The sequence below is a fragment of the Thermobia domestica genome, chromosome 1 (genome assembly GCF_964235325.1).
Source record: "Thermobia domestica chromosome 1, izTheDome1.hap1.1, whole genome shotgun sequence".
In the NCBI taxonomy this organism is placed as follows: Eukaryota; Metazoa; Arthropoda; class Insecta; order Zygentoma; family Lepismatidae; genus Thermobia; species Thermobia domestica.
In genome coordinates this window covers 146994719-147008536 of record NC_137454.1, presented here as the reverse complement: position 1 = coordinate 147008536, position 13818 = coordinate 146994719, and the positions used below count along the sequence as shown (strand labels likewise).

Below are 13818 nucleotides of genomic sequence, written 5' to 3'. Positions count from 1 at the left end.
GAAACAGATTACAATCGAAAGTGCCATAAAGTCGGATACGTTGATCGACACAAAGAAAATTATTGACACAAAAAGGACAGAGCTTGACCACAGGTCAGAAACAAGTTTGCTTTGGACAAACTATCAAAGAATGCTGCAGGTTGCACGATCACTCATCAAAGCAGATCGCAGTGTCTTGGATGATGCATCTGTAAGCGGTCTCAGACTGTCTGCAAATATTTGCTGCTGCTGGACACTATAACTACCTAAAATCTACATATTTCTATGTTACAAGAAATGAGTCAATTGCAGAGCATACATACTGATGTATATACCGCATTTTCCAATGGATTCCATGTGATTCGCCGCAGTATACTGCTTTGGGCAGGTCTTAGTCCAGATCTAGTAATCGAGCAGACATTAATGGGATCCTTAAAGAGCAGTGGCAGGTTGACCCACGGAAGTGGCATGACTTAAGCAATGTGTGCTTTGTGGACGATGTCCATACCAATATCATCTCAATATCACGATGCCATGCAGGAATTCAATGGTCTTACCTACACAACCAGTCATCAGCATCGAGAAACAACACTGTCAATGATTAAAAGAGATCACTGCGACTTGAAGATCAAAGAAAAACTTGTAACCTGTATGCCATTCTCACCAGACCCTTCATTGAGAAATATTGTTACGGGAGTAAAATTGCCAAAGAGGAGGTTGATTGGAGGTGGAAACTATGGCACAATTAGTATATAGTATGTACCTGTTATGACTGACACACCTGTTGCGCCAGAAGGTCTTCTTCATTTGCCCCACTGTTATTGTACAACTGACTGTCTAACAAAACGGTGCAGCTGCACGAGATATGGACTACCATGCACATCTGCTTGCGGAAATTGTCAAACAGAAAACTGTGAAAATATTTTCAGTGAATCTGTTTGGGATGAAGAATGCGACAATGACTATTCGTAAATACGTTACTGTTTAACAAAACTTACGTTAATTTTGTGTAAACTAAGGAAAAAGAAAATATTGTTTATCATTTAGATGTAATAAATGTATTTTAAGACTATGAAAAGTACAGGTAAACATTACTTTTTAGAATGAAAACTGAGGAATCAATATAATTTAAATGAAATTGTATGGGGAAAAAAATCTTACAATGTTCGTAAATACGTTAAACAAAAGTCCTGTTAATTTTTGGTAAAATAAAAATAAAGAAAGTACTGCTTAGCATTTTGGTGTACCAAATGTATGTTAAGTCCATAAAAATATATGGGTAGCCAATAGAACAACTTTTGTAGGATGAAAACTATAGGATATGCTATTTATTGCCTACTTATAGGTTCGGTTAGGTGTAGTCACGAGGATGATTATAAATATTTTGTTTTTTTCGTAACTGTTGAAGATTTCGGAATTTAATTTCTCAAACATATGGTCTATTCCACATAGCAATTTCCTAGAAACATTGGGGTCGTGTACTCTTATCTGAGACCGCTTCACAAGACGCAAAACTTCTAAAAAGGGAATTTTTCCTAACTATCCTCAATTTCCGTTTCCACGTACACCATGCACACATGGTGATGATACCAGAGAAAAGCTTGCTTCATTCTGAAAATAATAAGATACGAACAATGATACCCGGATTAATAGTACTGTGTTACAAACTTTTGTGTTATGTCTTACTTATATATTTGGTTAGGTATATTCACAGAGTAGGATATTGGCAAATATTTTATTCCGTCGTAACCATTAAAGATTTCACAATGTACTCTGGCACGTACATAACCTATATTCAATAGTACTTCTCTAGGAAAACTTCGGTCGTGTATTCTTACCCGGGGCCGCTTCAGAGGGCGCAAAACTTTTAAAAAGGGATTTATAAAGAGAATTTCTCGAATTATCCTCAATTTCCCTTTCCACGTACGTCATACACACATTTGGATGACACTACTTGAAAGCTTGTTTTATTCTGAAGGAAATGATGCATGAACCATAATCTTAGGATAAATACTGATAATTCAGTAGCTACTTGAATGAAAGCCTAAGACTGTGAAAGAGTTAACGACCATTTTGGATTCCATCTTGAAAATTGGGCATTTCCGGTGGTCAAATTTTTAGTGAAATTTTAATATGTTACTCAGTACATTTGACACTACAAAAAAACCGTTAAGAAACTTTTTTTTTTTAAAATGGTCAAACCGTATCTTCAGGCGACTATATTTTGAAAATAAATATTGAAACATATATTGCGCTATCAGACAAGCAAGAGCAGACTGGTGGAACATTCAATGACATAAATTCTATTAATATCCAAACAAGTGAATATGTACGTACCTAAACATAAAATAAAGAAGTGAAATAGCAGTCCATGTGTTAACCAATGAATGCTTTGCCTTCCTTGATACTTGAATGGACGCGTGACATATAATGTACGTCACTATGGTAACTAACAAACAGAAAACTCCCACAATACTTCCAATATAGATAGCAGGATGTGAAAATCGAAATTCCGCTCCTCCAACTCTGTAATAAAGATTATACTCAAATTAAGATTATTATTTTGATGCTGCTTTCACGGAGTACAGAGACAATTCATATCCAATATTCAATTAGTTCCAAATATAGAATGAATTTTGTTATATACTTATGATACATACACAAATATGTACTATAATCCTAACACCATATATTACAAATTTAAAAGATACGCATATTGTGGATCATATCAAATATATTTTTCCACTCTAAAGTGATAAGTCATTCTTTTACCTTAAGTTCTTTGCATAGCAAACAGAATACCACGTTTACTGCAAAGAAAACGTTATTCGTGTCAAATTACCTATATACGATTTTTGACATTAGTCAAATTGAAAGTTTCGTTCCTATACAAAGTAGACTCTATTACGAGGATGGGCTGATAAGTTCTCGGCCCGACCCAGAAGGACTTGAGCTGCAGGCTATTCAACATAGTTCCCTCGAAGGTCAAAACACTTGGCACTTCGATGCTGCAACTTTTCCAACCCCTCAAAAAGATTTCTCAAGGTCTGCAAAAAAACTGTTCCGCAGCTGTTATCACCTCTTCATCACTGAAATTTCTGTCCTTTCAGTGCTGTTTTGAGTTTTGGGAACAGATAATAATCAGAAAAGGCAAGATCTGGCGAGTAAGGTGGGCGGTCAATGCACTGAAACCCTAGGTCCCTCAGAAAATCCATTGTTCTGCCAGCCTTGTGGACGGGAGCATTATCCTGCAAGAACAAGACACCTCGTGTCAACTTTCCCCGGCGCTTTTCTTTAATAGCGTCCTTTACCTTAGCCAGCAGACTGCAGTAATACTCTGCACTTATGGTTTGGCCCTCTGGAAGGTAGTCTGAGAGCAAAACACCATCATTATCCCAGAATATTAAGGCAAGCACCTTCCCTGTGGACTTTTGTGCTTTGAATTTTTTGGGCCTTGGAGATCCTGAGTGGCGCCACTCGCATGACTGCTGTTTGGTTTCCGGATCAAAGTAATGCAACCACGTTTCATCCTGGGTAACAAGCCGATTCAAAAAATCGTCCTTGGAGTTCGCAAAATGCCATAAAATCACCTGCGATGATCTTACACGTTTGCGTTTCTGATCCGCGTTCAAACATTTCGGAATCCATTTCGCAGAAAGCTTGCGCATCTCCAACTGATCATGGATTATTGACCCAACACGTTCTTTGGGTATGTGCACTTTGTCAGCTATCTCCTGAAGTGAAATCCGTTTGTTGCTCAAAATCAGGTCATGAATCTGGTCCACTTTTTCCGGAGTTGACACTGACACTGACCTGCCACCCTGTCATCGTCTTCTGTTGAAAATTCACCACGCTTGAAGTTCGCAAACCATTTCTTCACAGTGGAGTATGAAGGGCACTGTCCACCCAATGTGTCTAGCATGCAACCATGGATTTCCTTGGACGACTTCTGTTGCAGGAAGAAGAACTTCATTACACCTCGCAACTCCTCTTTGGTGAATTTAACATCTGGCTCCGCCATGGTTCATTCAATTACCTGTAAAATAAAAACCGTTCATGGTAAAATCGTGAAATTTGATACTTAAACATATAAAAGATCAACATTTCACACGACATCAATTACATCAGGGTAGTACATTCGGAAGGGGGTCGGGCCGAGAACTTATTAGCCGACCCTCGTGTATAAGGTATCTTGTATCAGAAATTCCAAGAGAATATTGAAGCTTATTCTATCATTACAATGGGCATGGATTCGTACCACCATGAGAGTAGGTGGATTTTACTTATCACACTATGAAATATGAAGACAAATCAGTACTTAAAATAAATTGTAGCATTTTATCCATTGCGTTTAACATTTAATGAACTATTAATTGTACTATTTCGGTGTTCCCTGATACCTCCCTAAGCACTGAGGCCAAAGGACATGGTGATGATGGTAATAAATAAAATGGTTGAAGAAGAGTGTGGGAGGAGACGAGAGAACACTTAGAAAACCTACACATACACTTTGTTTGTGCACCACAAATCAAACCTGGTGGGAGTTGGGATCGGACCAGAGGTAAGCTCTCTATCATTGAGCCATTTCACTCTCATAGGCAACTCACTTCTTAAAATTTCACTTGCACTGTTCCGTGCACCTTAAAAAATGATGAGATCAAAACAACATGACAATGTGGTAAATTCCTTACACCTGAACGTGATTAATTCTTTTGGAAGTCTTTATGCTGTTTTTTTTTAAAAAGAAAAAAAGTTACGCAAATTTTCAAGACATGAAATTTTGTGCTAATTTATAGAAATTGTGCTAACTTTCACCATAAACTTTGTGAAGATGCTATTATACGAAATAGTATCAAAAAGTTCGTTCAATTACCCAGGAGGAGACACACTATGAACCATCTCGGGTATGCATATTATACCTTTCTTCTAAGTTAAGCATACAAAATATTGATTCATGGATATATTGTTACAGGTGAAACATTCAAGGTATAATGATTGGCAAACTTGAGGAGTAGCACGTTATCAAGTTCCTGCATCTCCAAGGAAAATTAGCAGAATAAATTCACGAGCTGAAAACAGTTAACGGCAGTGAAATCCCATCCTATGAAATGCAACTAGTCTGAAATTCACGCTAGAGAACAGTGTATTTGGACCGTCTGTTGGTGAAATAAATGTGGTCAGTATCACAAAAATGTTGCGTTGTTTCAGGTCACCTACAAAGGACCAATGAAATTTAGATTTGTATATGAATCCGTACGACATGATTTTCTAAGATACAAAAATGGGTGATACGGCCTTAAGGTTCCTATAATCTGCTGATACAGAATAGTCCGACTATCAACGAAGAAATCTGGTCATCTACTCTGAACCCTAGTAGCAATGTTCCGGAACATACAAAATTTACTTCTGGTGGAGTTTCGGCCACTTCTGATCACTGTGACTGCGATCACTTAAACTAACACATTAATAGCGTCTCCCTTCTGATAAACACTCCAAAGACATTCCTCATAACGAACGCTCGCCTCTATGTTACTTGACATGTTCGTGTCCAAATTGTTCAATTTGGCTATAGGTGTTCCAGCACCTACCATGCAGTCAGATCTAGCTCCTTCAGATTTTCGTCTCTGGTTCTCTAAAACGATTAATGGGCAATTAACAATTTGACTTCGCTCGATCGATCATTTGTAGATGGATATGCGCTTAGAAAATTAACACTTCCCTTAAGACGTATTAAAGATAGTGCCACACTAGAAGAAATTTCTCGAGCGTCTTGATTTAAAAATACACAGATATGCAGTTTCAATTTTACATATAAAACTCGTAAAAAATAACTAACTACTGAACATACCTTCCTCGATACTGTTGTAGATGTGCAACATCTTGTAGAAGTCCAAAATATGCTAACCGATCACAATGGAAGACTAAAAGATTCGGAAGAATATGTGATAATTTGCAGCCTTCTTGATTCCAACCACCGATGCCATTATGCATTTCAGAATCCCACCATACAGGTAATCCAGTTGTACTAGAGTCCGAGTGTGTTCGCAACATCACATACACAGGTTCTGTTAAGTTCTGAACTTCCAAGTCAACTACAAAAAGAAAATTATTATTTCAAACTGAAAAATTAACATAGTAATTATTTCAAAGTAAAATCCTTCAATTTATAATACACAGCAACTCTCTACTAATAAGAAAATACACATTTCGATTTGCTTTGCTGAAACCGATTACGAGGGACATTCTGAAAGTAAGTTTCATTATTTTTTTCACAAAGCAGCTTAATTACAAACAGAAAAAAAAATGTCACAACAAATCTTTTAGCTATTTTTCTATATAGTCCCCATAGACATTGATACATTTGTTGTACTGTGAAATCAACTTCAAAAATCCCTCCTCGTAAAAAAAGGTACCCAATGATTTGAGGAAGTTCTTCTTAGCTTGCTGCACCTCTTCGTTGTTTCCGAAGTGATGTCTTGACAGTGCTGATTTCAACCAAAGAGTGGAAGTCAGGTGGGGCAAGATCGGAATGATAAGTTGGATGACTCAATGCTTTCCATTCTAAACGACGAATGTGTTCTGCAATGTCCTTGCTTTCCAAGAATAAAACCTCAGAGCCCGGATCTCACGCTCGAATGGTAGACTTCAGTTTGGTTAGTATGTCGCAACAGTGTGCCGCACTGACGATCACTGCAGTGAAAAAAGTCAAACAATATGACACCCTTTGCGTCCCAGAACAGTGTCAACGTTATCTTCCCTGGTGACTGTAACACTTTGAATTATTTCGTGACGGCTAACCTGAGATGTTTCCATACCATTGAGGCAGACTTGGTCTTACACCTAGATCTCACTGGCTGTGATAATTCTGAACAGGAAATCATTGCCCTAGCGCTCGTTCCGTTCCAAGTGTTCCAGACTTATTGTCATTTGTGCAGTCTTGTGGTTAGGCGTGAGGTCTCTTGGTATCCATCTTGACAATACTACGATATCCCAAACGTCATGAATCATGTGGCAGGCTTGAGCATATCTAACACCCAATGTGGATGCAACATCAGTTACAGTTACGTGCTTGTTGGCTAATACTATTTTCCATACTCTGTCACGTTTGTTACAGCCCTAAACGTAGCAGGGCACCCAGATCGGTCTTCAACTCCCATACATTTCCTTCCTTCACTTAACATTGCACACTAGCATCAAACTATTTGACAGGACATAACGTCGTCCCCATAAACGGTGTATAGGCATGACGAAATCTGAAACACAGCGCATGACAGCACGCACTTCCATTTGTAGTTGTGTTTTCAGCACGTATCTTTCTGCCATACTGGTATCAGGCTTTCCAAAGCTTTAAAAAAAAAAAAAAAAAAAAAAAAAAAAAAAAAAAAAAAAAAAAAAAAAAAAACGACGAAAAAATATGAGAGGTTTTGTGAAACTGTGAAAACGAAGGTTTCAATTATTTCCCGGAAGATTTTGAAAGTACATTTGTGCATTTGGAACATTTTGAAAGAACAACTAACAAAGAAACTCCTACAATATTATTTCTACCTACTGGAAGGTAATTTCAATTATCCAATAGGTAGAAATAAAAAAAAATCACATGGAAATAACACCGTTATATGAACATACATTTTACTCTAAATATAACTAAATGGGTAATTATCTCGTTGCAAAATTTTACGTAAAATGAAATGTAAAATCTCAAATGTAAACATTCTGCAGCTGGCGCTTTTAAGGTAAGATCTGGCTACGTGTAACATATTCTACAATTATTTGCCTACAGTTAGTACAAAAAGTATTGATACACCTAAAAAAATTACTCTTTAAAATCACTAGTCCGTAGAACTTTTTAATGAATATGACGAAACTAGTTTATTTTTTGTTCCATTTTGTAGGCGTAAGAATACTTTTTGCTCTAACTATATTGTTTGGTGTAATTATCTTTAGACAATAAATGGGAAAGGGCGAAACACAGAAGAGTCTCCATTCAACCACCCTACTGTGAAGACATAAGACCCTCCAACCACCCACACCTTATTTCCTTATGTTATTTTCACAAGTGGAAGTAGCAATGCCACAAAAATATAGGAGGTTTCGTTAAACGTAGGAAATATAGGAGCATTGGAAAGCCTGTGGTATGCATTTGACTGAGCTCGGGCACGCCGATCTGCTGCTTATCTCTATTCTTCGACATTCTGCGCATGCGACACTGTTTCTCTGCTCTCGTTCCACCTGTCATGATTTGAAGAAAGATTGTCTTTTGTTATGGCATTTTTTCACTTCGTAATACAGCTTTCATATTTAAAAAAAAAAAATAAAAAATAAAAATAATAATAATAAAAAAAAACGGAATGGCCCTCGTAGGACAACCATCATGACTGTGTACGTAAAACAAGAAATAAACACAGGTACTTTATTGATACGTATAATTAATTATGAGTATGTTTCATAAATCGAACGGCTTTGAGTAACGCTATTTTATATGGTTCGGTATAAATGGGATAAGATATCATCTCAGTCTTCTTAGAGCTTATTTTAAAAAGATTTACAAAAACGGGTTCATTTGGTCAACTTCAAAAGAGTTCATGATTCTCTACAACAGGCTTGTTACGTGAGACATTGGTATCAACATTTGGGTTTAACTGAGATCTAGCTGTTGATGTGTTGACAATATATACTCCAATTAAACATGCACCATTTTGGTTACCAGAACTATCCACAGGTTGCAGTCGCAGTTTAAAAACATAGCATGTATTTAAATATACGCGTTGGAACCACATATACGGGTTGTATACGTGTCGTACATTGGATTGTCTCGTTTCGTAAATACCACTCAAGAAAGAGAAATTCTTACCCAAACTGAATTGAAGTTTAATTTCCCACTATTTTACTGACATAAAGCAGTTCCTGAATTTTTCGAAATTCTCGATAGATGACATTTTGTCTTCTACTATGGATCTACTCCCTGTAATTTCATCTTGCTTAGTTCCAAAATCTAAGTTCTGAAACCTATTTCTTCCTCACATTTTCTTGCTTCTCTCCCTGCCTTTTCCGTTTTCTCATTTATTAATACCTTTAATCAAAAAATGTAACACTGAAGAGAAAAAGTATATCCAACATACTGGACCATAGAAGCACATATTATAGAACTAATGTAAAACTAGCTGGAGACTGGCTTGTACGCAGAAAAAAAATACATGAAGTATAAGCTAGATTACAGTCTAATTTCAGTAGATTTTAAACGTCTGGAAAATCAAAAACGATACAATATTTAAAAAAACTGAAATTTTACAGTTATATAAATAAATTCTCATGACCATTCTTAAAGTATGTAGTACTCATGAACCGTATTTAAGAGTTTCCTAGTAAAAATATGTATTTACCCAATTTGCTTCCAATAACACAGGATGTGACATCTCTATTATCTTGGTCTTGTGGATCAAGAAATATTCTGGGAAAAAACTTGTTATTCTTGTACACAGACACTAGTAATTGATTTGTGGCACCAACAGATACTCCCTGCATTTCCAATTGATACAATAATGAGCCAGGTACCTGAATTGATGCTTCGATTGTCTATAATTAAAATGAAGAAAAAGCATAGATAAGCAAAGTTAATTTTCTATTCTTTATGCAACGTAACATCACAAATTGAAACTTGAAAAAGAATTACACACTACTAATCAATATTAGAAACTAGATTTTTATCATATATATATATATCAGTACAAATTTCCGCCTAAAAGTAAAGAACTTCTGGTTTACGTTTACATAAAAAAAAATATTCTACTCTTGAATTATTTCCTTCTTCTCTGAAGTTTCTTTCTTTTCTGTGCAATTTCTATTCTAGAATATACTTCAGCGTCCATTTGTAACCAAGTGGCTAATCCGTACGCTCTCTGTTTATCTGAGTTCTCACCATAGATAAAATTCCGAGTAGTAATTAGAGTCCTAGTTTAACCAATATGCCTGTTTTATATATCCTACATGCTAACAACGTTAAAATTTCAAGTGAATACCTACAATATATATCAATATTAATTATTATTATTATTATTATTATTATTATTACAAGCCTACTGTAAATTATCTTCGCGATTTCAAAGTTTAATAACTCATGACATGCAACTTACGTCAAATGAAACTTTTTTAATTCTATTTATTTTTAAATACACATGTGTTATGCTCCACGTCAAAGATAAGTACCTTTTGGAATTTGGCACACACTAATTCCATAGTTTAATTCTTGCTATATTCTCTCTAACATCATGCACCTGTTTCTTGAATGCGTACTCGAAGTTCAGGTAAAGTGTTAGGTATAGGTGGCTTATATACTTGGATTTTAACACCCCTCTTCAAAAATAAATAAATAAATCAAGTCACATGAGATGGTATCTGGCGACAGAGGGAGAGGAGGGCAAAGTAGTAGAACCTCATGACTAGCTTGTTCTATCCATTGATTTGGTAACTTTCTGTTGAATTTTATCTGCACATCCTGGTGCCAACATGGGGGTGCCCTGTCCCGCTGGAAAATTTTTATATCCTTTACCAGCTGCGGAAAAAAGTCATATCTGTATCATGTAAAAGTAGGAAACTCTGTTTACAGTGTCCAGGGCTCATAGTGGTCTGGTCTCTTGTAAATAGTTGAAAAGTGACCAAACGCACACGAAAAAGTGACCGAAATCTCACCATGCCTCGTTTTTCCTTTGTCAATTTCTCCATCACCTCTTTCTTCGTTTGTTCTTTTGTTTCATCTTTACTTCTTTTTGAGCTTCCTCCTTTCTTAGGTTTTCTAAGTATGCTTTGTAGTTACGATAAGCAGACTTGGCAGATGTAAGATGCTTCTGAGTAAGTAGAACCAATTCAGGCCTATTTCCGGATTTCTTCATCCCAGACATTATACAGGAACTGAGTTTCTGTCCTATTCTCAAGTCAAAAAGTGGCACAAGGCTTCTCGTGAGGGCCGGGAAGAGGTGACTGACGAACCCCGGTCTGGACGGCCGTCGTCGACCTGTACTGACGTGAATGTGCAGCGAGTGTGAGTTTTTGAACACGGATCGGCGTTTGAGTCTCTACCAAATAGCAGAAGCCCTGAACTTATCGGAGACAACGGTGCAACGCATTGTTACCGAGGACTTGCACATGCGGAAAGTCTGCGCGAAACTTATGCCGAAAGTTTTGACTGAAAAACAGAAACGGAACCGAGTGCTCCGATGCGAAGAATTGCTGCAATTGTGCGAAGGCGATCCTGCCTTTCTCGAAAAAGTGATAACCGGCGACGAAACTTACTTTTCAGTACGATCCAGAAACAAAACGACAAATCGCTGAGTGGCACACCTGAAACTCACCCCGTCCCAAGAAAGCGCGGATGAACAAATCGAAGACGAAGACCATGCTCATCGCCTTTTTCGGAGCGACGGGGATTGTCCACTACGAGTTTGTCCCGCCCGGACAGACCGTGAACGCTGCTTACTACCAGGAAGTCCTGAAAAGGCTGAAAAGAAGCGTCGCGCGCAAGCGCAGACACATCAAGGTCAGCTGGAAGCTTCATCACAATAACGCCGCCAGCCACACCGCCTTCATCGTGACCGACTACCTGGTCAGAGTCAAGGTTCCAGTGGTACGCCAGCCTCCCTACAGTCCGGACTTGTCGCCTCCTGACTTCTTGTTTCCGCGCTTAAAATCAGCGCTGAAAGGAAAACGTTTCGACTACATCGAGGACATCAAAGAAAATGTCAAGGCAGCCCTTGCAGCCATCCAGGAACAGGCCTTCGGGGAAGCCTTTGAGTCATGGAAAAGCCACCTACAGAAGTGCACTGATGCAGGAGGTGCCTATTTTGAAGACTATTAGTCAGTTGTACCGATCAGCTCAATAAATCTGTCTTTTTGAACGAAGGCTCATTTCTTTTAAATCCTACCCCGTATTTAACTTAGCATTGAGAGTTCTCAAAGCCATGAAATATTCAAATTCTTCACCTACTCTTAAGAAGAACATACAAGAAGCATAACACAAGAGAACATGATGAACCACACAAACACACACACACAACGTTGAGCGGGGCGTTAACTATTACGAGAGAAAACTAGAAGACTATTATGATAGAAGAAAGAATAGACACATAAGGGTTCTCAACTCCACCTTGAGAGCTTAAGCACTCACCAACCATCCACTGTGCTTTAGAAAGAATAAAAACTGAAGTGAGAACAAAGCTGACTGTTTTGCATATGGCAGCAAGTACTGAAGCTCTCAGAAGAGTAATGAGTAACAAGTTTCTGCCTTTTTCCATTTATTTTTATAATATTTTTCTTAGAAAACTGCCAATGCAAAACATAAATCACACGAAAAAGTCACTTTACCTCCCAAAAAAGTAACTTTTAGTGACAAATTTGAAAAAAAGTAACTTTTAGTGACAAACTTGAAAAAAAGTAACTTAGTTAAAAAAAAAAAAAAAAAAAGTGATTCGCTATGAGCCCTAAGTGTCCAACTCGAAAAACATGAAGACATACAATTCTTTTACAGGTGACTGAACAAAAGACTTCACCTTGGAAGAATCACGAATATATTCATAACCATGGAGATTCTCCAAACTTATGATCTTTACATTTTATTTACTTACTTTCAGCGAAAGGTGGAAGAGCCACATCACTAAACATAACTGACTCAATGAAATCATCTCTTTCCATAAGGTTATACGTCGCAACTCAGAAGCCAAGTCTCTTATCCTTGCCAACAGGTTTAAGCGCCTGCAATAATTTCACTTAATACAGATGAAATTTCAAACGTTTTTCCAGAATCTTTCCCACTGTTGTCTATTTTAAGTTAAATTCTTTACTTACACGAAACGTTGATTTTTGTAGGCTTCTGGTGAAAGTCGCATGCACACAATAAACTGTCGGCCTGACTGTTCATTTTTTCTTGCAGATATACCTATTTTCTTTAAATTGTCTGTACCACTTCCGAATTCAGTGCCCACTTGGTGGATCGAACCCGAACTTCGTTGAATACTAACTACAGACTGTTTTACATGAAATTTGAAAACATAAAATGCTCTCCTGTCTTCGTTTCTTGCCAACCTGTTGCATAGCGGGGTAATGCATAACATCAGCTTTGCCAGTCACTAAACTTAAAGAGTTTTTCTTTCATTTAACGTAAGTTGCAAGTCATTCTGAACAAGTAAACATGCGTTATTAAACTTTGAAATCGAGAAGATCATTTACAACAGGCCTGTATTATTATATTTATTCTACATAATTTTATACATATACTTCCACATATTTATTCCCGTCCACCTTGCTGATCCACTCATCAAGCATGAAATGTCATAGACAATTAGATTATAAAGTGCTCTCTGGCTTAAAACACAAACACTATAATCTGACTGGTATAATAAATGAAAGAAAATTTTTCTAAGAAACTTTCTACATGTAAAGAAAGGTAAGCTACATAACAACGTATCATATGGAACATTTCTCCCATCAACACCTTTTAGTTTTTAATAGTACACTCAGTAAAACACAAATTCTCAAAAATCAATACCGAAATGACGAATGAACTAAATATATTATTTGATATTTGGAGATAGCTATTGTTGAAAAAAATGACAGAAGTAATACAAACCCGATCTTCAGTTTCAACCAGAGTACTCCTATTGCTTGTAAAACAACGGAAAAGTCTTGTGGAATCCACACCTGCTTGGGAATACCATGTACACGTTATTCCTGTAAAACTCTCCTTCTTGAAACTGAACTCTTCGACCGCCAGGTTGGACTGCAATATTAAATTTAATTTCAGTTAACTTTAATTTCTGAATACTTGTACTTTTTAGCTTTCAGCTTTTCTTC

General features: G+C 37.1%; 1 protein-coding gene across 1 annotated transcript in view; it reads right to left on the bottom strand.

Annotated features, from left to right (window-relative positions):
• Nucleotides 1-13818, bottom strand: part of Remo (Remoulade) — a 148639-nt gene that overhangs the window by 23810 nt on the left and 111011 nt on the right. Inside the window, exons 12-15 of the mRNA XM_081764108.1 lie at nucleotides 13595-13744; nucleotides 9360-9552; nucleotides 5828-6071; nucleotides 2317-2505 (exon numbers count right to left, since the gene is read on the bottom strand). Coding sequence (XP_081620234.1) covers nucleotides 2317-2505; nucleotides 5828-6071; nucleotides 9360-9552; nucleotides 13595-13744 — 776 coding nt within the window. The remainder of the gene's footprint in view (nucleotides 1-2316; nucleotides 2506-5827; nucleotides 6072-9359; nucleotides 9553-13594; nucleotides 13745-13818) is intronic.